This window comes from Felis catus, chromosome B2, assembly GCF_018350175.1.
Source record: "Felis catus isolate Fca126 chromosome B2, F.catus_Fca126_mat1.0, whole genome shotgun sequence".
NCBI lineage: Eukaryota > Metazoa > Chordata > Mammalia > Carnivora > Felidae > Felis > Felis catus.
Window position 1 is genome coordinate 74313214 of NC_058372.1, and position 25668 is coordinate 74338881.

At 38.2% G+C, this 25668-nt stretch overlaps 1 protein-coding gene across 5 annotated transcripts in view; it reads right to left on the minus strand.

Moving 5' to 3' along the window:
- Window positions 1-25668, minus strand: part of UBE3D (ubiquitin protein ligase E3D) — a 240374-nt gene that overhangs the window by 117447 nt on the left and 97259 nt on the right. The window contains exon 10 of one of the 5 annotated variants that reach the window (XR_006597971.1): window positions 18372-18470. The exons of 3 other annotated variants lie outside the window; for them this stretch is intronic. Coding sequence is in view for 1 of the 2 variants with exons in the window: in XM_011282484.4 (XP_011280786.1) it covers window positions 6213-6239 (27 nt within the window). In the remaining variant the exon portion in view is untranslated. Of the gene's footprint in view, window positions 1-6012; window positions 6240-18371; window positions 18471-25668 lie in introns of those variants that run through there. One more of the 5 variants, XM_011282484.4, reaches the window with a different exon arrangement.

The following is a 25668-nucleotide window of genomic DNA, read 5'->3' on the forward strand; positions in this document are numbered from 1 at the left end:
TGTTCGATAACTTGGGATGGGGAAAAATGAGAACTAGCAAAAAGCAATAAAGCTTAGAAAGCAATATATTTGGTCATTTTCACCCCAAATTAGAACTTCATGCCCCTAAGACACAAGCCTAAATAATGTTGTTTGTGTTGCATTAACCTTAAGCTATAATATGGCAAAAGTAGATTACAGGAAATCACAAAAAACAGTTATAACATTAGCAGAAGCTTGGCAAGCAATCACTCTTATAGATTCAGTTATAAACAACAGGATCACGGCCTGGGCCTGTGTGAGTTTAGACACAATTCTCATATAAATATATGACTTCAAAAATAAGTACCATAATGAAAAATGACTACCCCATAAGATATTTTATTTGAGGTTTGCTATTTCTCTTTTGTTTTTCACCCTTCACTTAACATATTTACGAAGGACGGGAGAGCCCTGGGGTTTGAGGGGTGGTGAGAGATCAGTTGGTTCAACTCTACCTCTCCTCTCTCCACAACTGTAACCATCTCTATTTGTCAGCATGGGCCTACTTGTCACTGAATAGCTGGGCCTATACCCAACAATTTTCTGGGTACCATAAATTATATTATTATAAAAGTATAAGATCATGTTCCTGTCTTCAAGAAATTTATCATCTCACTGGAAACCCTGGACATACATTTAAGCAGCTGTCAGTCATACTAAGTGGTGGCAGCCAGAGCAAGGAGTGATGAAAACACACATGTTAATCTTATTGCCTTCTTGTCATCCTTTACAGTTCCCAACATGAGGTGTATAACAGAGCTTGTTGAACTAGAGTAGCATAGATAATACAGTACTGGGCTGGGACATAAGGGGCCACGTCTCTCATAGCAATAGAAGTAGATGTTTAAAATTAGAAATAGAAGGAATAGTCACAGGGATAAAAGTAACAACCATTTGGGGGGCCCGGTTGGCTCAATTGGTTGAGCATCCAGCTGTTGGGTTTCAGCTTAGGTCATGATCTCACAGTTTGTGGGTTCGAGCCCCATGTCTGACTCTGTGCTGGTAGCTGCTTGGGATTCTCTCCCTCTCTGCCCCTCCCCTGCTTCACTGTCTCTGTCTCTCTCAAAATAAGTAAAAAAATTTTCTAAAAAAAAAAAAAAAAGGTAACAACTATTTATTTAGCATTTATTATATTCCAAGTACTCCTTAATATATCAACATCCATAAGGTAAACAATATAATTAATAACCAGATAAACAAACAGAGGCTCAGAGACATGTTTTGTCTGAGGTCCTAGAACCAGCACATGGAGCGGCTGAGCTTTCACATAGCATCTGTCTGATTTCTAAGACCATGCTGTGATCCTGATTCCTCAGTCCTTTTATTTCTGAGATTCCATAAATGTGTTAACACACCTATGATGATGCCTTCTTCAATTATGAAATATAGCAAAGCTCATAAAGTATGTAGTTATTTCTGCAGAAATTTTACTGACATCTAAGTATGTAATACTTTTCTACTTTTCATATTAATAGATCTTATAATGAGATAGAGAACCATAGCATACACCTTATTATTAGTTTCCAGAGATTCATATCAAAGGATGGTACGTTCAGAATAGATTCATAACTGGTAAATTGTTTAGCTATTTTATTTAGCTCTGATGAATGGAACATTGAGTTGAACTCAAGATATTTAAGCATTGGGATGGATGAATTCAGTGTTGGTGGGTGAAAGCAGATACAAATCCAATATATTTAATGATACCGTTATAAGAAAATGACTATAAACTAGTAACATCTATACACATTTCAAGTATAACTTTTAAATAGGAACAAATACAGTCGACTCAGCCTTCAGTCTGAGGAAAGTGCACCTATTAAGGTCCCATCTGCTGCTTGAAGAAAGTCAGCTGAAGGTGCATGCACCTCTGGATGCGGCAACAAATTAATGTAATGCCTGGGTGTGTTCAGCCAGACCCCATAATGCCAACTTTACTTACTTTTAGATTATTACATTATAGACGGAACCTTCCGCTTTATGTATCCAGCCTCTGGGACTTGCAGCATCCCAAAGGGGTCAGACACTACAGTTATTAAAAGCTGGTTTTGGGGTGCCTAGATGGCTCAGTCAATGAAGCGTCCGACGCTTGATTTCAGCTCAGTCATGATCTTGCGGTTCGTGAAATCGAGCCCCAGGTCGGGCTCTGCACTGACAGAGTGCTCTCTTGTGCACTCTCTCTCTCAAAATAAATAAATAAACATTACTTTAAAAAAAAAAATGCTGGTTTCTGGGGTGCCTGGGTAGCTCAGTCGCTTAAGCATCTCATTTCTTGCAGTCTGTGAGTTTGAGCCCCGTATCAGGCTCTGTGCTAATAGCTCAGAGCCTGGAGCCTGCTTCAGATTCTGTGTCTTCCTCTCTCTCTGCCTCTCCCCTGCTCACGCTCTCTCTTTCTCAAAAATGAATGAACTTTAAAAAAAAATCTGGTTTCTACAGATTGAATGTGAAAATTAAGGCTGACTATAGAGAAGGGATACATGGGGCCACTTAGAGAACAAGGGAAAGGCTAAGGTTCTGCCTCAAAAATCCTGCATTAGCTTCCTTTTCTAAAGGATATCAAAGAAAATGACATTTCAAATGGAGAACTCTTTTCCAATTCTTATAAGGAAAAGAATTTCCACTTTCTCCTGAGAGATTACAGAAGCTCAACTGGGAAGAAAGGAGGAAGCAGAGGGCGATACTGGAGCAAATAGAGCAGCAGCAAAGGCAGGAGGAAAGGAAGTTAGCTTCCTTGCTTTGGCAACCGTTTTGTGTTTGTCTTTGAGACGTCCTTTAATTTCTGAAAATGCAATGCTCAGTGGCCCTTCTCCTAGGGAAGTAAAAGGAAAGAGCAAGCAAATGACCTTTATTTCCTGAGCTTACTGTCATAGGAACCCTTCACAAATCTGAGCTTTCTATGCTATATATATGCACAATTTATGGTAAAGGTACAAGGTTTCTAAAGTCATTTGACAAATGAGAAAGTGATGGTAGCAGGTACCAAGAAACATACCTGAGCTGATTCAATGAAAAAGTTGAAAAGAAGACCAAAGCATTTTCCAGAACACATTCCTAGTTTAGCTTAGATAATTACAGTCCTGTGGGAACATATGGTTTGGTGTAAACAGGATGACTTAACGAGACATAAACTAGTGTATTTTCGTTGCTGCTAAGGATTCCTTTCCAAATAGGTTATAAGAGTGTTCACTCTTGTGTAAGAAAGGCAGAAAGACTCCAGTGAGTTTGAATACTGGCCTCCCTTACCTTTCTTTGAGGCTAGAGCTTTCAGAGGCAAGGAAGGGGGCCACCCACAAGGATATAGCTGACTTCCTGAGATGCAACTCAGGGGAGGGGGTGGGCTGCTAAGTTCCAGAGTGGTGGCTCTTTTTTTAGTGCCAGGCCTTAGAAGTAGCAGATCAGGAGGGCAGATGATTATAAGGATGTGAGGGGAGACCCGGAGCACAGGTCTCCATTACTAGCCTGGCATAGAGGGAGTCAAAATATCAGGGAAACAGCCCACTTTTGAATTGGCAAAGTGTTTTCCCAGATATCTTTTCCCTGATTTTCCTGGACTAATGGAGACTGGTTACTTTAGGGGAATAAAAACTTGGTTGAGAAAAACACACAGACATTGTTGTTTCAGTATTTATCCCCAAACTGGCAAACAGGAAACAGTGTCACACACGCAAAAGAAGGTTCACTGAAAACACCACGACCTGAGAAAACAGTACCTCAAATGCCACCACATGAAATTACTGTACTAAGAAAGTCACATTTTCCAAGTCTGACTCATAATATTAATGTTCAACTGGAAAAATATATGTAAATTTCCAAGAAACACTTCCATAGAGGGAAGTATACGTTAACACTATAACTGAATACCACACAGTTGGCTGAAGTTGAGAGAGAAGCGTTTTGGGATGAATCATGAAACAAAAGGTATCCATGTCTAGCAATTAATCTCTAAAGTCCTTGGCCAAAGTTTCTTTTCTCATCTAAGCTGACAAATGTGTTTTGGGATTTGATAGCCAGAAAAATCCTTGGGAGGTCTTTTAAGAGTAATTTTTCTTAGAGGAGGCAAAGTAGTAAAGAAGGCAAGGTGAATTGCCTTTAGTATATCTTTGACATGCTTATCTTTTTAATGAGGTAACACCACATTGATCTGCAACAATACAATTTAAATGGAAATTTAAGACATATTACACATTTTGCTGTCTTTCAAAATGCAATGCACCAAGCCTAAAAAGATTTCATCAAGCATAATTTAACCTTTTCTTGATGACCCAAGGTCAGTATTATAAATTACCTATTAGTTGTGTGATCTTGGGCAAATCACCTGAACTCTCTATGCTTCAGTGTCCTCATCTTTACTATGAGAATTATAGAACACATCTATCATACAGAATAGTGGTGTTGGATTAAATGAGATGATCCCTGCAAAAGCACTTAGCATAGAGCCCTTTATGCCATTAAGAGACCCAAAATGGTAGTTACTGCTTCTTTTTAATATATTTCTCTGCTCATGATTGTGACCTAGAAAACTAAGTTGACCCATGAGTTTAACTTCTGAAGTTACCACTTAAAATTTCAAACTTATATTTCTCTTTTAGAAAAAAAAAAAGATCTAACTCCCATTTCTTTCAATATGGTAGACTTGATGTCAGCAGCAGCCCTCTCAGTATGAAAGACTAAAAATGCTGAATAAATATTTTTAAAATCTTTAAGTACATAGTTGAATTGTCAGGAGAATAACCAAATCTTATGAGGTAGGAAAGAATTCTGAAATCCCTTGGTAGGCCAGGTCTGAAGAGAGGGTTTTCCCAGAGGATTCTGCTCATCCTTGAAGGTCTGGACTAGAGCATGAGCTTTTTAACCTGTGGAATGCTAGGGGTCTGAGGACACACCTGTGGCCCTGTAAAATAAAAGCTTGGATCAGAAGCCTTTGGGATCCCTGCCTTTCCTTCTCTGCCGTTCCCCCACAGTAAATGAATTGGAAAAACAATCTGTCTTCCAGGGGCAGGAGGGTGGGGGGAAAGACACCTCTGAGAATTCCTTGTCACAAGCCTACTCTTAGGAACGTCTGAGGATGGAAGTCATACTATTTATGGGACCCCACAAACAATCCTCTCTGCAGGAATATACTTTCAACCCAGGCCTCAAAGAGCTCCCAGAGATAAATACCAAGGAGGAGCTCACAGTCACTACCACTTACCCACTTCGTGAGCACAACTTTCAAAATATTTCTGTGACTCAGTTTCCTCATGTAACAAATGTAAATGATAATAGTAATTATAAAAAAAAAGTTATAAAAAAACAAAACCACAAAAAAGCCAAATTTATTAATGCAATTTAAAAGATCTGAAAATTGGTCATTAGGGCTATGTCTAACTTTTTAAAGTGTGGTAATGGTATTATGGTTATTTTTATTTTTATTTTATTTTATTTAAAAAAATTTATTTAACATTTATTTATTTTTGAGACGGAGAGAGAGAGAGAGAGAGAGCGAGCGAGCATGAACAGGGAGGGTAGAGAAAGAGGGAGACACAGAATCCGAAACAAGCTCCAGGCTCTGAGCTGTCAGCACAGAGCCCGACACGGGGCTTGAACCCATGGACTGCGAGATCATGACCTGAGCTGAAGTCGGAGGCTTAACCGACTGAGCCACCCAGGTGCCCCTATGGTTATTTTTAAACTGAGCTTTTAGATATACATATAAAATATTTATAGATGAAAAAATAGTACTTATAATGGGGACTCTTGAAAAGATTACAAGAATTATTATGTATAAAAGGGCTCAGAAGAGTGACTACCACAGAGTAAATATTCAATAAATATTAGCTATTATTAACTGATATGGGGATCAAATGAAGAGAGTAGGATTTGACTTTATAAACAACGTGATTCCGCTTTTGTAAATACAACTGCTCTCTTTCTCTCTTCAACTACCCTCCTCCCGCCCAAGCATGCCTGCAAAGAAAACACTGGAAGGAAACACACCAAAATGCTAACTCTGTAGGAGGGGAAATTTATTTTCCTTTTTAGACTTTTAAGTTTTAAAATTCCCAACCATCATTATATATTTGTTTTAAAATTAGAAAGAAATACTTTAGGGAAAAAAAAAGACTCCTGTTTCTTCTAGTTGAATCCTGGTACCCCCCAATGCTAGCGTGGTCATTTTCTTCACAGAGATCCAGTTTAGCCACATTTCCAGGTTAGCAGGTAAGATAAGAGAAAGATGTCTAAAGGAAAAAAAAAATATCAGAGGGAAAATTAGCAGGTTCCCACGTCATGGAGGAGAGAAATAGTTTCAATATTTCTGTGCAGAAAAACAGACTGGCTAGGTGGCATTCACAGTAAAAGCCAACAGAGGCTTGGGGGTAAAGAAGAGGAGGTTTTTATTCCCTAAGGTTTAACTTGCTTAGCTTCTGTGGTTACGGCCCACAAAGTCAAGATGCCCTATATGTATAAAGACAAATATTTGAATGATAAGGACAAGTGACACAGTTAAGTCTGAAAACAAAGTCTACTTTAAAAATAAAATATATGATTTGAAGAAGGAATAATAAGCCAAAGTCACCTTTCTTGTAATTTAGATATATTTTAGTCTTTATGAATCAATCTACTGTAATAAAACTGTCCCTGGAGTGCTGTCATATTTTCTGCTTGCCCAGCACCTTCTGAACACCCTTGAAATGTTCGAGGAATTTCTTTCTTTATTGGTCCTACTCTCCTAGGTCAGAGGCAGAAAACTGGTTTCCCCCGCCTTCCATGAAGCCAGGGCAGCATTGTGAGACCAGACTCCAAACGGATGCCCTGCTCAGCACTTAGCTTTGAAAGTAAGTAACTTGGAAGATGAAATATGGAGAATCCTGCGGTGACCATGGAGGGAAGTGTCAGACTTTCTGAGGGCAGCAGGGTAGGGTCACCTGGAAAAGTGACATAGTGACATTTTCCCCAAAACAACCTAGGTGGCACACTGTGCTCTTCCTGGCTGCACATGTAACTAACTACCAGATAAATTCTGCTTTGCTCAAACCAGCCAGGGTGGAGTCTGTTGTTTCAAAGAAACAACCAAAAATTAGGAATGGTGACAAATGCAACCTCTAAAATGTAAGGAATAACAGTAGATGCCCCACAGAATTACAAAAACATTAGATAACTAGTACTTGACTGGTAGGTCCTTTGTTCCTACTAAGTAGAGACTAAATTCCCATTACAAGTGGGGGAAACTTTTCCCAGATCTCACACAACTTGTAAGTACATGGTACAACTGGTATCCAAATCTACATATTTCTGGCTCCAGAGTGTGAAATCTTAAAACCGACATGGACTTCTCCCCTGACACAACCCAACAGGGGATATAAAACAAAGATCTAATGACACTGCAAAAACACTTCCTGAAGAGGAAAATCCCAGTTGCTTTTACCCAAGCCCTTTTTCAGGATGATTTTCAGTTCACTTTACTGTGGCTTCTAAACTGAAACACAGAAATGGAATGGAATCCACGTGAAAAGTGAGTAAGAATGCAAAATTTGGTTAGATGTTAAAACGGATCCTGGGAATCACACATAGGAATGACTTTCTTTTTAAAGCCAATTCCTATCATTCACTAAAAACAAAACAAGACTACAAACCTCTCAGGGACATCTGAGAACATTATTAATGATGTTACATGTATCATAAAAAGCAGAGGAACAGGAAATAATATGAATTTTTAAAAATACAGTTCAACTATATCCTGATTTCTGTAATCAGCTCTATATTGCAAATTGCCACTTCATCATGATAAATTTGCAAATGTATTGGGAAGCTTAAAAAGATCTTTCAACACCTGTTTTAGGGAGACCAACCACCTTATATTAGCCCCTCTACACATTTAGAAAACAAGATTCATTTACCAAGTCTGCTTAAATCTTAAAACATGAATGCATTCAGTGATAATTTTATTTTGCAGAGTAGAAAAAAGCACAAGGGAGCTTCTAAATGTTGGCTCTCATTATACTTCCAATTATTTCAATTATTTCAGATTATGCATAAGGCAATTTCCCCTTTGACAAAATGCTGGATAAAGATATCCAAGGGAATCTAAATAGCAGCAGTCTTTGTACATATGGTAAATTATGTTCTTGGGGGGAACAAAAAGCTGTAAGTTAGGTGATGTAATATGAACTTGCTTTTCTTATGGAAACACTATTGCAACAAAGCCTTGCATATTTAAAACTAGTCCAAATTTTATATATAATGACTATAAACATCTCATTTAATCAACTGTTCTGCATTATTTCAAACTTAATTCCAAAAAACCAAAATGGCAACCAAAATAATAAAACTATGTCTACTATGGTTCCTGCTTGATTTTATGATAAAACCAGAGGAAAGGGGAGCCTGGGTGGCTCAGTCAGTTAAGTGTCTGACTTTGGCTCAGGTCATGATCCCACGGTTCATGGGTTCGAGCCCGGCATCAGGCTCTGTGCTGACGGCTCAGAGCCTGGAGCCTGTTTCAGATTCTGTCTCCCTCTCTCTCTGCCCCTCCCCTGCTCATGCTCACTCTCTCTCTCTCTCTGAAAAATAAAATAAAAACATAAAAATCAGAGTATGAAGAAATGGCATGATCAAAACCACAGAAATAACAAATCTTTCTTTAGGTAAATATAAGATGTCCATTTAGCCTACAAAGGATTTCTTACTTCATAGGAATGAGTGGCTTTTCAATAGCCATGTTTGTCCTGCATGACCTTGGGCCCTAATCACATCTGATAGAGATAAACTCTCATAAAATGGAACTGTCTCATCATGGAACTAAGACTTTTGGGAAAAAAGGGTCACTTAACTGCTTTTTGAGAAAATATCATTTTTACTAAGCTCTTTTATAATTAAAGACTTAGATACGGGCTTTCTAAAACAAACAGAATATTTCCAATTTTCTTTAAATTTTTTTTTTTTTTTTAGTTCTAAATGTTTATTTATTTTCAGAGGGAGACAGAGAACATGAGCAGGGGAAGGTCAAAGACAGAGAGAGATAAAGAGAGAGAGAGAGACAGAGAGAGAATGAATCCCAAGAAGGCTCCGTGCAGAGCTGGACATGGGGCTGGATCCCATGAACCATGAGATCATGACCTGAGTCGCAATGAAGAGTCGATGCTTAACCAACTAAGCCACTCAGGCGCCCCACCAATCTTCTTAAGATTCCAGCTCCTCAACACCACTAACTATTCTTTGAACACTGACAGTATCTCAAGCGTTTCAACACTAGAATCTTTAAAAAGATGAAGATAACAACATTTACTTCTTCAGCATTTTCCATCCATCCTTCCAACCCTCAGAATGTGAATTCACACCACCACCAAGCCTCAAGGCTTTGAAATAAATGGTAGCCAAACTGAAAGACAATTAATTATGGTGTATATATGAAAAGTTTCCAACTCTATGTCAAGTCTTACATGTTATCTTACATATTATGGTAATAAAGTAAACTACACTCAGTCTGATGCCTTCTTGATTTGTATCCAGCTCCCTCCTGGCCCCAACTGTCAAATGGAGTCTGGCCATCCTCTAACACCTCTCTTCTCTAATTGGCACCCAGTATGTTCCCTTTTTTAAGCCTCTAAGGATAAGCCTTGGTCTAGTCTCCCATCTTGTGTAGAACATGTTTATTTTATTTTTTTGGTTTGCCATGTAATATTTTTAAACTATTTTATTTTGAAATAATTTTAGAGAAAAGTTGTCCCCAAAAAGTACAGAGCATACCCATGTGCACCTTACCCAGCTTCTCCTAATATTAACATCTTATATAACCACAGAAAAATCATCAAAACCAGGAAATTAATAGTTGTGCAATATGATTAAGTAAACTACAGATCTTATTCAAATTTCACCAGTTTTCACTATCATTTTTCATTTGTTATATTTACATCCCGAATCAGTTTGGGGTTTATTGTTATGTACAGTGTGACATACGGATCTTTTTCCAAATAGCTACCTGATTGTTCACAGCAGCATTATTCAGAAAAGTCAAAAAATAGAAACAACCAAATATCCATTAACTGATAAATGGATAAATAAAATCTGATATATCCATACAATGGATTATTATCCAGCAACAAAGAAGAATGAAGCACTGATAGATGTTACAACGTGGATAAACCATGAAAACTATGCTAACTCAAGCCAGTTATAAAAGACCAGTCATCATTTTTTAAAAACTCTGTAATTTCAATTTGTATGTCTCCTTTCACCTAAGAGTTGTTTAGTAAGAGAATTTAATTAATATCTAGGTATAAAGGTGTTTCCCTTTATTGTTTTTGTTGGTAAACTCTGGCTTTTAGCATTAAGGAATGTCCTTTGTCATGTTTAATGCTCTGTGGCTTAAATCCTATGTTGTGTGATACCAGAATCACTAACGTTCCTTTTTGTTTCCATTTATACAATACAAACTTTTGTCCATCCTTTGTTTTTAGAATATGTGAATCACTGTTTTAGCTAGGTATCTGATATAGAATGTATACTTGGGTTTTACATTATAAGCCAAATTGTAAATATTTTTCTTTTAATAGGTAAATTAAACCCATTCACATTTATTGTTAGGACTGATATGTCAAGCCACACATCTAACATGGTATTTTATAACTGAGAATTTACAAAAAATAATCCTGTTTCTTCCCCTACCAGAGGCATATATTGATTTTTAGAAGAGTTTCTTACTTTTCTTCTAGTGGCCCCTTTATGCACTTTTTTTTAAAAAATTTTTTTTTCAACGTTTATTTATTTTTGGGACAGAGAGAGACAGAGCATGAACGGGCGAGGGGCAGAGAGAGAGAGAGAGAGACACAGAATCGGAAACAGCCTCCAGGCTCGGAGCCATCAGCCCAGAGCCCGACGCGGGGCTCGAACTCACAGACCGCGAGATCGTGACCTGGCCGAAGTCGGAGGCTTAACCGACTGCGCCACCCAGGCGCCCCCCTTTATGCACTTTTAAATGTCTCTTAACTATTCACCATTTGGCTTATTAGGTTTTTCTTTGGCTGATGGTATTCTTTATCACTCGCTTATTGTTTATACACTGTGATTTTTTTCCCCCCCATTTTCATCTTTCTCTATCTCTTCCCCTCCCAGTTTTTAGTTACATTATTTCAACTTCATCACAGTATACAATATTTGTGTATTCGTCTTATGCCATCATGCCCATCCCTGTTCTGGTCTTCCATGAACACCTATGTACATGTAAAGGCCACAACTGATGTTAGTCCTATGCTGATGTTTTCTCAGTCATTATTTGGGAATCTTGGGGTTGGGGGTCAACATACATTTTATGTAAAAAATCAGAAAGTAAATACTTAGGTTTTGTAGGCCTTATTGCAATTACTCAACTCTGTCACAAGGTAGCAGAAAAGCAGTCACAGATGATATGTAAACAAGTAACTGTGGCTATGTTACAGTAAAACTTTACTTACAAAACAGATGGCAGGCCATGGTTTGCTGACCCCTGCTCTAGTACATTCTTTAAGAAAGACTGGTAAATGCAGGATTCCCTAAATTTTTGTATGGCCAAAACTGGTTTAGTTTTGCTTTGATATTTAAAAGACAGCTTAACTGGATATAAAATCCTTGATTCACACTTTCTTTCCTTGAGAGTTTTGGGGTTTTTTTTTGAATATGTAAATCACTGTTTCAGCTAGGTATCTGATATAGAATATATACTTGGGTTTTACATTATAAGCCAAATTGTAAATATTTTTCTTTTAATAGGTAAATTAAGCCCATTCACATTTATTGTCAGCACTGATATGTTTAGTCACACATCTATCATGGTATTTTATAACCAAGAACTTACAAAACATAATCCTGTTTCTTTCCCTACAAGAGGCATATATTGATATTTACATGTCAATCACTGTTGTCTTGATTTGTAGGTTTTTAGGTCTCATGCTAGTCTAATTATTTTGCCTTTCTAAATTATTTGATCTTTTGGCTTAGAGCACTTGAGTATTTTATCTTTATCTCTGAAATCTACAAGTTTTAGTCAGATATGTCTTAGACTTGGTCAGTCTGCATTAATTTTCCCAGGTACCTAATGAACTCCCTCAATGTGTAGATTCAGGTCTTTTTCTATTTCTTTAATTTATTTTTATTTATTTAAAAAAATTTTTTAAGATGCTTATTTATTTTTGAGAGAGAGAGAGAGAGAGAGAGAGAGAGAGAGAGAGAGAGAGAGAAAGAAAGTGAGCATGAGCAGGGGAGGGGCAGAAAGAGAGGGAGCCTGAAGCAGGCTCCAGGCTCTGAGCTGTCAGCACAGAGTCCAATGCAGGGCTCAAACCCATGAACTGCGAGATCATGACCTGAGCCGAAGTCGAATGCTCAACCCACTGAGCCACACAGGCATCCCTGTAATTTATTTTTAAAGTATAGTTTTAAATATTATCTCAGTATCATTATTTTGTTTCCTTTTTTTCCCTTAGGGACTCAAAACAAATTTTTAAGTGATCCTTTCTTTACTTATCTTTCATTCCCATTTCTCTTAGACCTGAAGGGTTGCAGAATAAGACACTCCAAAATAGGCTACTTTAACATAAAGATTATTTTGAGTTAAAGTACTTGAAAAACAGCAATCACACACACAAGAAAAACACATTGACTTCCTTCTTTTTCTTAAAAGCAGGATATGAAATTCCCATATGCAAATTGTCCTTCCTAAACCAGAAGGAAAATAGCATTCCAAGGACCATAAGTTGAGACAAAAAGTTTTTTTTTTTTTATTTTTTTAAAGTATTTTTTTTTTCGTTTTATTATTTATTTTTGGGACAGAGAAAGACAGAGCATGAACGGGGGAGGAGCAGAGAGAGAGGGAGACACAGAATCGGAAACAGGCTCCAGGCTCCGAGCCATCAGCCCAGAGCCTGACGCGGGGCTCGAACTCACGGACCGCGAGATCGTGACCTAGCTGAAGTCGGACGCTTAACCGACTGCGCCACCCAGGCGCCCCGAGACAAAAAGTTTTTATACAAACAGACTTTGTTAAAATAATTCTTACCTTCCTTTTGCCTCCTCACATAGCTTGCCTTTCCCCAATTGCTTCTCTGTGCAACCTATTAATTATATAAAATCTTTGATTCACAGTTTCTTTCCAAGCTAATGGGTTTTGCCATTTCTTTGGTCCTTCACTCCTATGAGGGCTTCTGTGTCATGCAAAACTTACATAAATTTGTACGCCTTTCTCCTGTTAATCTGTCTTATGTCAGTTTCTCAGAGCCTGCCAAAAAAAAACCTAAGAGGGCAGAGGTAAAAATCTGCCTCCCTTTCAGACCCTTATTTCGTTCTTCCTTTATGTCATTTTCATTTTCCTGGTTATTTTCCTATCTTCAAACCCTTTATTAAATTTTCATTAGTGTCTATTTTCAATTGGGCAATTTAAAACTTATTCTTCATTCCTGAGACCATCTTCTCTTCTTTACATTTCCTGAGTTCAATCAACTCCTTTTCTATTTATCCTGGTTCTTGTCCATTTTGCATTTCTGACTCAGAGTGGTTTTTCATATCTCAAATGCTTGATGTCCTTAATTCTGTCTAGAGTGTGAACTTAAACACTTTTCTTTTGCTTCATGGTCATTTTGCAGGGAAGGTCTTTCCTGAATTGATGGTTAAGACTGTGTTTCATGATTTTTTTGCAAAATTCCTCTATTTTTTTTTCATTTTTATGATATTGGAGTATTTCTTTTTTTAATCCCTATTTTTAAAAAAGTCTGGGATTTTTCCGTCAGCCTAGCAAAGCCCAGGTACTTGAGTGGGTTTTTTCTGTCAGTGTGTTTCTTTTGGTGGTGGGAAAGGACTTGTCAGACCTCTGATTATGTGATTTTCTTTGTCTTACAGAACTCTAAATCCCCCCTACCTTCAACCCGATTTTCTTCTTTTCTCCATCTAATTGCTAAAAAGCCCTTTCTTTTTCTTTGCCTTTTTTCCTCTCCTCCAGAGGAAAGACTGCCCCAGTAAGTAATGCTTACCCTTTTAAATTGTGCTTGTGCCTTGTGGGGTGCCTGGATGGCTCTGCTGCTTAGGATTCTCTCTCTCCCCCCTCTCTCTCCCTCCCTCCCTTCCCCTTTCTCTGCTGGAGACCGCAAATGCGCGTGCTCTCTCTTGCTCTCTCAAAATAAATAACAATAAAAAATAAAATAAAATAAATTATGCTTGCCCCCTATCCACTGTGTCTGTCTTTTCAAATGTTATACCTTGTCCTATATGTCACCTGGCCCTTTCAATCACATATACTTTAAAATCTCTTCCCTATAATCCAAGCTCTGATCTGCTTACACATTTTTCCAGCATTTATTTTAGGCTGGATTTAACTTTTCTAGTGGCCATTCAAAATCACCCTTAGGCACCTTTGCTAGCCTCTCTCTTCTGTCTTCTTTGCAGTTTTTCTTGTTCTGCTTTTGCTCACAAAAACCCTTATGACAGAGTGGAGGTGGGAAGAAAGTATAAGGAATTAGACTTGTTGATGTTTTTTTCTATTTACTCACAGTTAGTTTGCACTTTTGGCCTTGTCTCTCTCCAAGTATGTGTGCAGAACTTTTATAATTGGGAAATTGTTTCGTATTGTTTTCAGTTTTTGAGCCTGATTATTATATAGCTACCGCCATTTTGTGCTATCTGGAAATGCGTATGGAACGTTTTTTTGACTCTCCAGAGGAAGAACAAAGAGTGAGATACAAGTTTTTCAATTTAAAAAATATCCTGTTTAAGGAGAAAAGCAGGGGTCCAGCCGACTTTTGCCAAGAATGTGGCAACAGAAGAAGAAAATGTTTAGTTCTGTGTATCCAGAGTCAAACTCAGACTGTGATTTCTCTTACTGATTCTCAACACCGTTTTTGGAGGTTTTTTTTTTGGGGGGGGGCGGGGTGCACAGGACAGAGAAGGATGATACAAAGTGGTTTATAAAACTGATAAAAAGCATCATCTCCACAGTGAGACTCTCCAAGCCTTTGATGTTATGAAATGAAAGTAATAATCAACTGAAAGACATAATGTAATAAACCCTCTGTTTATATCCAGAGCAAGTTTAGTTTAAATGGATTTTTAAAAGCACCTAAACACTATACAGCAAGGTATACTCGAGACACCATTATCGGGTTGAAAAGAAACAATAGAGTCAAGAAAAACTGAAAATGCAGTGAATGGTTGAGCTAGCTCTACTGTCATTAAACACAATTTCCTTTCTATTTCACACAACTCTAAAAGTAAAAACAAAGCCACAATCCATTTGCTTCTAGAAACTACTCTGCAATTTGTGCCCTGAACTGCTGACATTTAGCAGACAACTAAATATCTGGGGATGTATAATTCTATTATGACCTAATGTATTTCCTTTTCTCATCATGCCACCTACCCATCCTCAACAAATTTGACTTCAAAGATAGAGAGCAGTGGTAAAATGTGATACCACTTACATTAATTATAAAAATGGCCATACCTTGCCTTTACTATTTACAAAGTCCTTCCAGACAGTAATGGTAGGTATTATTCCCCTTCTACAGGTATGAAAACTAAGGTTAAGTCCTAGAAAGCCAAAGATGACACTAAAATTCTAAAACACATGAGAAATTGAACCCTAAATCATACAGCTACAAAATTAACAACTAGAAGTAAGCAGCTGCACACAAAATTAAAAAAAAACAGAACAAATGAAAAAAGACTTAAAAGCATGCTGATTTCAAATTCTCATAAAGGAGTTTTTTTTTTTTTTTTAATGTTTATTTTTCAGAGACAGAGCGTGAGTGAGGGAGGGGCAGAGAGAGAGGGAGACACAGAATCCAAAGCAGGCTCCAGGCTCTGAGTTGTCAGCACAGAGCCCGACGCGGGGCTTGAACCCACAAACCATGAGCCCATGGCCCATGGGCCCATGAGCCCATGACCTGAGCTGAAGTCAGACACTGAACCAACTGAGCCACCCACGTGTCCCCCCTTTTTTTCTCAGAAAGGTTTTTGAAACTTTGTATCTCGGAAATAAAAAATATATATCCATTGAAAAAAAACCTCAATAATGGGGATAAACACCAGAATGGGTTAAATGGAAAACTTAGTACTGAGGGCTTTATCTTGAATTCAGGTATATATATGAAAGAACATTTAAGGGGCAAAGGAGAAAAGCTTAAAAGATTCTAATATATGTCTCATAGGAGGTAAATAGAAGGAAATGGGAGGGGAGGGATAATGGAGATTTACTACATAATAGTTAACAACGTTCCAGAACCAATTAAAGACAGGAGTCCTCAGATAAAGTGGTCTCAGAGTATTAAGTAGAAAAAATTGTTTTAAATCCATACCTGGACATCACTATACAACTACAGTACACCAAGCACAAAGATAAAATCTTACAGACCGGTAGGGAAAAAAGGATGGGTTATCTTCAGAGTAATACCAAATAATCTTACAACAGCTGTCTTATCAACAGAAATAGATGGCAGAAAGCAATAAGTGATAGATCTTCACTGAAAAGGAGTACAGAATTCTATACCTAGCTTAGTCATCATTCAAGACTGTGAACAAAATAGAGACATTTTAGACCTAGACTAAGAGAGTGTGCTATTCATAGACTTAGTGAAAGGAATACTAAAGGATATGGGATGCAGGAGAAAAACAAAAAGCATACCAACTGTTATGCAGGTATGTAATGAATATTAAAATATTTAAAATTAGTAATTTATTTGTTTTTAAGTGAAACACATAAAAACAGTAGAGAATTAATGGGGAAGATGTGGGGTCAGGGGAAAATGTGCTAAATAGAGAGTTAAGGAACTTGATGGGGAAAACACAGAGTAGAAGGATCCTGAGCTCACCTCATCCCATGGATGCACTGAGGTAAGTACATCTATTATAACTAACTCTGCAAACAAAGACTGGCAGAAAAAACTTGCCACAGCTAGTCACAGAGAGAAGGCCACAGAGAAAAGGGTATCAGGGGCAGAGACACAGTTGGGAACCAATCCCCCGGATGACTACCCAAAATCTGGAGGGATATCACAAGCATGGAGAAGTGGGGATCAGACCCCACATTGGGCACTCCTGCCCTGGGGATCTGCACCAGGAAGATAAGTCCCCGTAATATCTGGCTTTGAAAACTAGTGGGACTTAACTCCAGAAGGTGGCATGAAATCCAGTCCCCACCCTTAAAAAGCCCATGCTAAATAACTCGGCCTGTGACACAGCACAGAAGCAGCAATCTGAAAAGTACCTGGGGTATAGGTGAATGAGATTTATTGACTAATCTTACATCTGTGCAGGAGGGGCAGGGATCTGTAGGAGATTTCTTCAGGAACAAAAGTGCTGGGAGGAGCCATTTTCTTGCACTCCCCCAGCCTACATAGCCAGATGTTTGCAGAAGCCAGTTCTAACTCTCCATCTACCGTGCTAGCACCAAATGCCCCACCTGGCATTCCTCAGCAGACCCACCTCCAAAGTGACTCCTGCAGCAGGGGAGATAACCTCACACACCATCATGCCCACAGTTCCAGCAGCTGGGCCTTCGAGCTGGCTGTGCAAGGAGTAAGTCCTGCCTTCTGTATACCTGCCGCTGTGGCAGAGAGGTTAACTGCAGATAGCCAGGATGAGTACTGGACCCACCCACCAACAAGCCCTTGCTGTTGCAGCCACACTTCTCAGCAGCGCAGGGAATAAACCATGCCTAGTGTGCCCACAACAGATGTATTAGTTCATTGCAGCCGGCTGGGCTGAAGGCAACTGCAGCTATGCTACAACAGGTGGGCATACACACCTCACAAAGGGAAGCATTAGAGCATTTGGTTCTGATGACCAGCAGGGACTGTGCTACAGGACCTCCTCTACACAAGGCCGCTACTTTCAAAATCAGGAGATGTAACTTACTTACCTAGACTACAGAAACAAATGCAGAGAGTGAGACAAAATAAGGAGACAGAGGAATATATTCCAGTGAAAGAATAAGACAAAAATCACAGAAAACGAGCTAAGTGAAATGGAGATAAACAATATGCCTGATAAAGAGTTCAAAGTAATGATCATAAAGATACCAGAATTAAGAAAAGAATGGATGAACTCAGTAAGAACAACAAAGAGATAAAAAATATATATATATGTAAAAAAGGAACAGAGCTGGGGCGCCAGGGTGGCGCAGTCGGTTAAGCGTCTGACTTCAGCCAGGTCACAATCTCACGGTCCGTGAGTTCGAGCCCTGCGTCGGGCTCTGGGCTGATGGCTCAGAGCCTGGAGCCTGTTTCCGATTCTGTGTCTCCCCCTCTCTCTGCCCCTCCCCCGTTCGTGCTCTGTCTCTCTCTGTCCCAAAAATAAATAAACGTTGAAAAAAAATTAAAAAAAAAAAAAAGGAACAGAGCTGAAGAATACAATACCTGAAGTGGAAAATACTCTAGCACAAATCAACAGCAGATTACAGGATGAAGAAAAATGGATCAATGACCCAGAAGACAGGGTAATGGAAAGCAACCAAGCTGCACAGTAAAAAGAAAAAATAATAATAAAAATTAAGGAGAGGTTAGGGGAACTCTGTGATGTCATCAAGTATAATAAAATTCACAATATAAAGAAGGAAGAAAGTAATAAAGATCAGAATGGAAATATATAGAGATAAAAAAAAAACAATAGAAATGATTGATTAAACCAAAAGCTGGTTCTTTGAAAAGATAAACAAAATTGATTAACCTTTATCAGACTCATCAAGAAAAAATGAGACAAGTCAAATAAATAAAATCAGAAATCAAGGGGTAAAAATAACAATTGAAACCACAAAAATACAAAGAATTACAAGAGAATATAGTGAAAAATTATATGCCAAAAAACTGGACAACCTAGAAAATTTGTATAAACCTAGAAACATACAATCTTTCAAAACCGAATCAAGAAGAAATAGAAAATGTGCACACACTAATTACTAACAAAATTGAATTGGTAATCAAAAAACTCGCACCAAACAGAGGTCTAAGACAGATAGGTTATAGGTAAATTCTACCAAAAAATCTGAATAAGAATTAATAGCTATTCTCAATTTATTCCAAAAAATACAAGAAGGAGGAAATTTTCCAAATTCATTCTACAAAGCGAGCATTACCCTGATACCAAAACCAGACAAACACATTACAGAAAAAGAAAACTACAGGCCAACATCCCTGATGAATATACATTCAAAAACCCTCAACAAAATATTAGCAAACCAAATTCAACATATATTAAAAGGATCATTCGCCCAACCAAGTGGGATTTATTCCAGGGATGCAAGTATTGTTCAATATTCATAAATCAATCAACATGATACATCACATTAACAAGAGAAAAAACAAAAATCTTACGATTACCTTAACAGATGCAGAAGAGCATCTGACAAAATATAATGTCCATTTGTGATAAAAACTCTCAACAAAGTAGGTTTAAAGGGAATATACTTCAACATAATAAAGGCCATATATGAAAACCCCACAGGTAACATCATACTCAATGCCTCTAAGATCAGGAAGAAGACAAAGAAATCTACTCTTACCACTTTTATTTAACATAGTACTGGAAGTCACAGTCATAGCAATCAGACCATATCGGTAAGGAAGAAGTAAAACTTTTACCATTCGTAGAAGATATGATACTATACATAGAAAACCCTAAAGACTCCCACCAAAAAACTACTAGAACTGATAAGTGAGTTCAGTAAGGTCACAGGATACAAAATCAAAGTACAGAAATCCATTAAATTTCTATACACTAATAACGAAGCAGCAGAGGAAAAATTAAAACAATAATACCATTTGCAGTTGCACCAAAGAGATTAAAATACTCAGGAATAAATTTTACAAAGAAGGTGAAAGATCCAATCTTTGAAAGCTATAAGGCAATATGAAAAAAAAAACTGAAAATGGCACAAATGGAAAGATATTCCATGCTCATGGACTGAAAGAATTAATATAGTTAAAATGTCCACACTACAATCTAAAGCTTCAAACCAATCTAAAGATTCAATGCAACCCCTATCAAAATACCCATTGCATTTTTCACAGAACTAAAATAAATAATCCTAAAATTTGTATAGAACCACAAAAGACCGCAAATAGTCAAAGCTATCTTGAGAAAGAACAAAGCTGGAGGTGTCACAACCCCAGATTTCAAGATATGCTACAAAGCTATAGTAATCAAAACAGCATGGTACTGGCACCAAAATAGACTCATGGATCAGTGAACCGGGATAGAAAGCCCAGATATAAACCTATGTGTAAATCGTTAATTAATCTATGGCAAAGGCAAAAGCATACAATGAAGAAAAGACAGGCTTTTCAATAAATGGAGTTGGAAAAACTGGACAGCTACATGCAAAAGAATGAAACTGGCCTACTTTCGTACATTTAAAACATAAACGCAAAATTTATTAAGACCTAAATGTGAGACCCAAAGCCATAAAACTCCTAAAAGAACACATAGGTGGTAATCTCTTGGCAGTGGATAAGTCTCTCCAGGCAAGAGAAACAAAAGCAAAAATAAACTACTGGGACTACATCAAAATCAAAAGCTTTTGCACAGCAAAGAAAACTATCAACAAAACTGAAATGCAATCTACTGAATGGGAGAAAGTATTTGCAAACATATATCCAATAAAGAGTTAATATCCATAATATATAAAGAACTTAAAGAACTCAAAAACCCAAACAATCCATTTAAAAAATGTGCAGAGGACCTGAATATTTTTCTGAAGACATACAGAGTCCAACAGACACATGCTCAACATCACTAATCATCAAAAAAATGGAAATCAAAACCACAGAGAGACATTACTTCACACCAGTCAGAACAGTTAATATCAAAAAGACAAGAAATAAAAAGAATTGGCAAGGATGTAGAGAAAAGGGAACCCTTGTGCACTGCTGGTGGGAATGTAAATTGGTGGAACCCCTGTGAAAAACAGTATGGAGGTTCTTCAAAAAATTAAAAATAGAAATACCATATGATCCAATAATTCCAATACTAGGTATTTACTGAAAGAATACATTTATGAAAAGATATATGTACCCCTATATTTACTGTCATATTACAATAGCCAAGTTATGAAAGCAACCCAAGTGACCAATAGATGAGTGGATAAAGGAGATGTGGTATACATGTACAATGGAATATTACTCAGCCAGAAAAAAATGAGATCTATTTGCGACAACATGGATGGAATAGAGGGGACTATGTTAAGCAAAATAAGTCAGACAAAATACTGCCTGATTTCACCTATATGTGGAATCCCAAAAACAAAACAAACAAAAATGGATTCTTAAAAGTCAGAGAACAAACTCGTGGTTGCCAGAGGGCAGATGGTTGTGGGGAGGAATGGGTAAAATAGGTGAAGGTGATTAAGAGGGACAAACTTCCAGTTACAAAACAAATGTTATAGGGATAAAAAGTACAGCATAAGGAACATAGTCAATAACAGTATAACACTGTACGGTGCCTACACTTAAATCATAATGAGTGCTGAGTAATGTACAGAATTGCTGAATCACTACACTGTATACCTGAAACCAATATAACATTGTATGTCACCTATACTTCAATAATAAAAACATAGATAAAATACTGATAAAGTTCTTGCCTGTTTGAAAAACGTAAAGATACTGATTTTGTTTTTGCTAGAAAACTTTCTACTCTATGTATTTAAAAATTTTAAGAGCACTCATTAAAAAAAAAAAAAAAAACCCTTCATGCTACTGCTTCCAAGACAGCAGAGAATTTTTTTCAAAAGGATGAAAAAAATCAAGAAAACAGAGATTAAAAAATAAGAAAAAGGGAAGAAAAGTGTAACTACCAAAAAATACACATCCCTCTCATCACACTCACCTATACAAAGATGGTATACATAATTCCAACTATATTAGAAATGACAATCATGTAAGCAGATTTAACACACCTATTTAAAATACCGAGAACCATGTCTTCTGTTTGTAATGCTCTGATTTTTGCTAAAAACATTAGTATATTAGCAAGACCTGCTGAAAAGCAGCTGACAGTCCAAATGGACAATGTCTCAAATGTTTATTGCCTTTACACATGACATCCAAACTGAAGTTAAAAGATAAGGAAATAATAATTTAAGATCAGAAGCAAGAGAGTCAAAGACGTTGGAAGTATGGACAAAGGTAGTTGTTTATAAAGAACTACACACGAGGGTGCCGGGTGGCTCAGTTGGTTAAGCATCTGACTCTTGATTTCAGCTCAGGTCATGATGTCATGGCTCATGGGATTAAATCCTCATAGGATTCTTTCTACCCCTCTCTCTCCACCCCTCCACGGCTTGTGCATGCGTGCACTCTCTCTCCGTCTCAAAATAAATAAATAAACATTAAAAAAACCTACATATGTACAACTCTAAAAAGACAAGAAAAGGCACCAGTACCTAAACAATACTCAGCTAATTCTCTACTCTGGTTTAGTCTATGTCCCTTTATTATAGCTTCAGACAATGCACTAGACAGCCTTCTGTATACAACAGATTAATCCAACTGACCTCAATTGTTGAAAGCTAACAGATATTAACTGCATGAAGCCCAGGTTGAAGGTACAGACATCCCTTCCCTGCCATCCCAACATAATCATTCCTTTGCAACCATCATTCCCAACTTCTAAGCTAGTAAGAAGCAAACATGCTGATCTTTATCTTTAAGGCGAAGCCAGCCTTAGATTGGATGTCAGTCTTTCCTCTTCAGGTGAACTTAATTCAGAAGCTTTCACTCACTACTCACTCACTACTGTGAGTCCTTCAACTACTGAAATTTAGAATCAGTGGATTTTTGAGCTGGAAGAATGAGAAACCTGAGATCTAGGCAGGTAGGTGATTCATACCCCATCACACTGGTGCAGGTAGAGCAGCTGAGCAAAATGCAAACCCATCTCTTGCCTCTATGCCAGGGCTTTTCCCTACCATGTCACTTAGCAGGTCTAGAAGAGCAAAGATGGGGGGGCACCTGGGTGGCTCAGTAGGTTAAACATCTGACTTTGGATCAGGTCATGATCTCACGGTTCGTGGGTTCAAGCCCCACATTGGGCTCTGTGATGACAGCTCAGAGCCTGGAGCCTGCTTTGGATTCTGTGTCTCCCTCTCTCTCTGCCCCTCCCCCACTCATGCTCTGTCTCTCTCTCTCTCTCTCTCAAAAATAAATAAACATTAACAAAAATTAAAAAATAGAAGAGCAAGGATGGAAAGGACAATAAAATAACTTCATTTTGTTTCTCACCATTCTTTTGGCCTAGTGCCCTAACACCTTTCCTGTTCTAAATCATTTCACTTTGATTAAGCTATTCGTCGTTTCTAGGAGGGCTCACGATAGGTTCTCAATGGAGACTTAGAGCAGTTCCACCTTGCAATCCATCATTCCCTTAAAGGTTGGCATCATTCCCAGGCTGCTGTTTCCCCCTCCAGCCAGCAAAGCTCCTGTGAACAACACAGTAGCTTCCTCTATGGGATAAGCATGTTCAGTCATTTCCATCTTGATGCTACTTTATTTCTAAAAGCAGACATATATCTTTAGCCTCCTTTCCAAGGAAGGAAGACCCACCACCAGGAAGCCACTTGACTGAACACAGTCGTGCTAAATGTGTGAGAAAGAGCCAAGTCCTCTTGTTACTATAGCTCCAGGCAAGAGGAAAGGCCCACATTTTCGAAAAGTTTCTTGGAATAAGCAATCATTTATAATTTATTTATTTACAAATAAATGCAAATGTAAAACCACTGGAAAATTCCTAAGTCACAAATGTTTCAATGTGGACCAGGATCCAGAGTTGGAAACAAGAGGCAAACTTGAAAGTACTAGAAGCCTGAGGGAGAGTAGAGAAGGAAAAGGAAAGCAGAGAAGTTAAGCTTGGGCTGTCCAGAGAATATCCCAACTTTCTTCCTCTTCCTTTTCTCTAACGGTCCATCTGCCAGGGTCTTCTCATGAAGGAGTGATCTGGGTCTCTCAGGCTGGAAGAGCCGAGGGCCACACAGCTCTCTACTCCTATCATTCCTGACCCTTCTTTGTAGCTACTAGGAAGGTCTTGTGATATGGATTCCATTCTCTTGGAGAGAAAAAGACAAAAACACATAATGTGGTTTCATCTATACTTTTCCTCAGTTACACACTTTCAAGATGTTCAGGAGAAATAAGAACCTAGTCCCTTTAAGGATCAAAGTTATACTATTCAGCCTTGGTGGATAAATTATGAATAGCTGGGAGCAGACAAAATGATTCTGTGTGCACGTACTTTAAAGGAACTTTATAATCTAACCCAATCCCCTCAATGTACAGATAAAGAAACTGGGACCCATACGTGTTACCTAACTAGACCAGGTTTGCAAGTCCAGTTGGTGGCAGATCTAAGACTACGCTACACCTTGAGTGTCCTGCCAGACTAGACTTGCCTTGAGAAGGAGAGAGGAGTCAAGAGGTTGCACATCCCTGAAGGAAGGAAGAAACTCAGAGGCTGTGTGATACTGGGATGTTAGGTGTGCATAACTGAGTGGCAGCAAGATGACTTGAAGAGGTAACTAACACCTGAATTTTACAAAGCACCTGACTGTAAAAGGGAGGGGTCATGGTAGAAGAAAACAAGTAAAAGAAAAAATATAAACACCATGACAATGCTTCAGGTTACTTCAAAAGTCAGGGATTGTGTTAAGTGCAGGTGAATAATGAAAAGTGATGAGGAAAATAATTAACCTGAGTTCATGAACCAGGTGTTCATCATAATTAAAAGATTTTTTCCCTTTACATTTATTGGGAGTATATTCTGTTATCATACAAGTGTTTCATACCTTGGTCCTGGAACTGCTTTATTAGAAACACTTTGGCTTTTTGTTACAATGCAGATTCCTGGGCTCTCCTCCAGAGTTACTGACCAGAGACCTGAATTTCAAACAAGCTTCCCATGGATCCGGACATGTAAGAATCAATACAGCCATAATCCCATCATTGAAGAATTAGACCCTGTTTGTCTTCCAGTCTTCCTCACTAGGATTTCAGAGTTGGAAGTGCAGAGAGAGTGAGTGCCCTCAAATCACAAAGGTTGCTGAGAGCCTACCAGGCTGTGCCATCAGGCCTTCTCTCCCCACCATGTCTAGAAGGACAGATGGGCTGAAATGGACTAGGATGTAGTTGGTTTAATTATAAGATTCTATCTTTTTAGGCTAAAAGTGCAAATATGTATTATTTTCTAATGAAAACCACATTTTCTGCCATGAGTATGCACTTCCTTTAGAGTTGGGGCAGGGGGTGGGGAAGTTAATATATTAAAACAAGCAAACAAGAGACATAATTATTATTTTTTTATTTCTTTTTAATGTTTATTTTTGAGAGAGAGAGAGAGGGGGAGAGAGACAGAGCATGAGTGGGGGAGGGGCAGAGAGCGAGGGAGACACAGAATCCAAAGTAGACTCATGAACTCATGAACCATGAGATCATGACCTGAGCCAAAGTCAGACGCTTAACCAACTGAGCCGCCCAGACACCCCAAGAGACATAATTATTTACTTTCTGGGCTATACCCCATTCCTGCTTCTCTCAATAAGGACAAAGCCAGCCCAGTCAAGCTCCCCTACCAAGTAGCAGCTCCTCAGAGTACAGGCCAGTGCCATGCACAGCCTGGGAACTATCCTGCTCTGTCTACAACCCTAACTCCTAGGTACGGATAGAAATT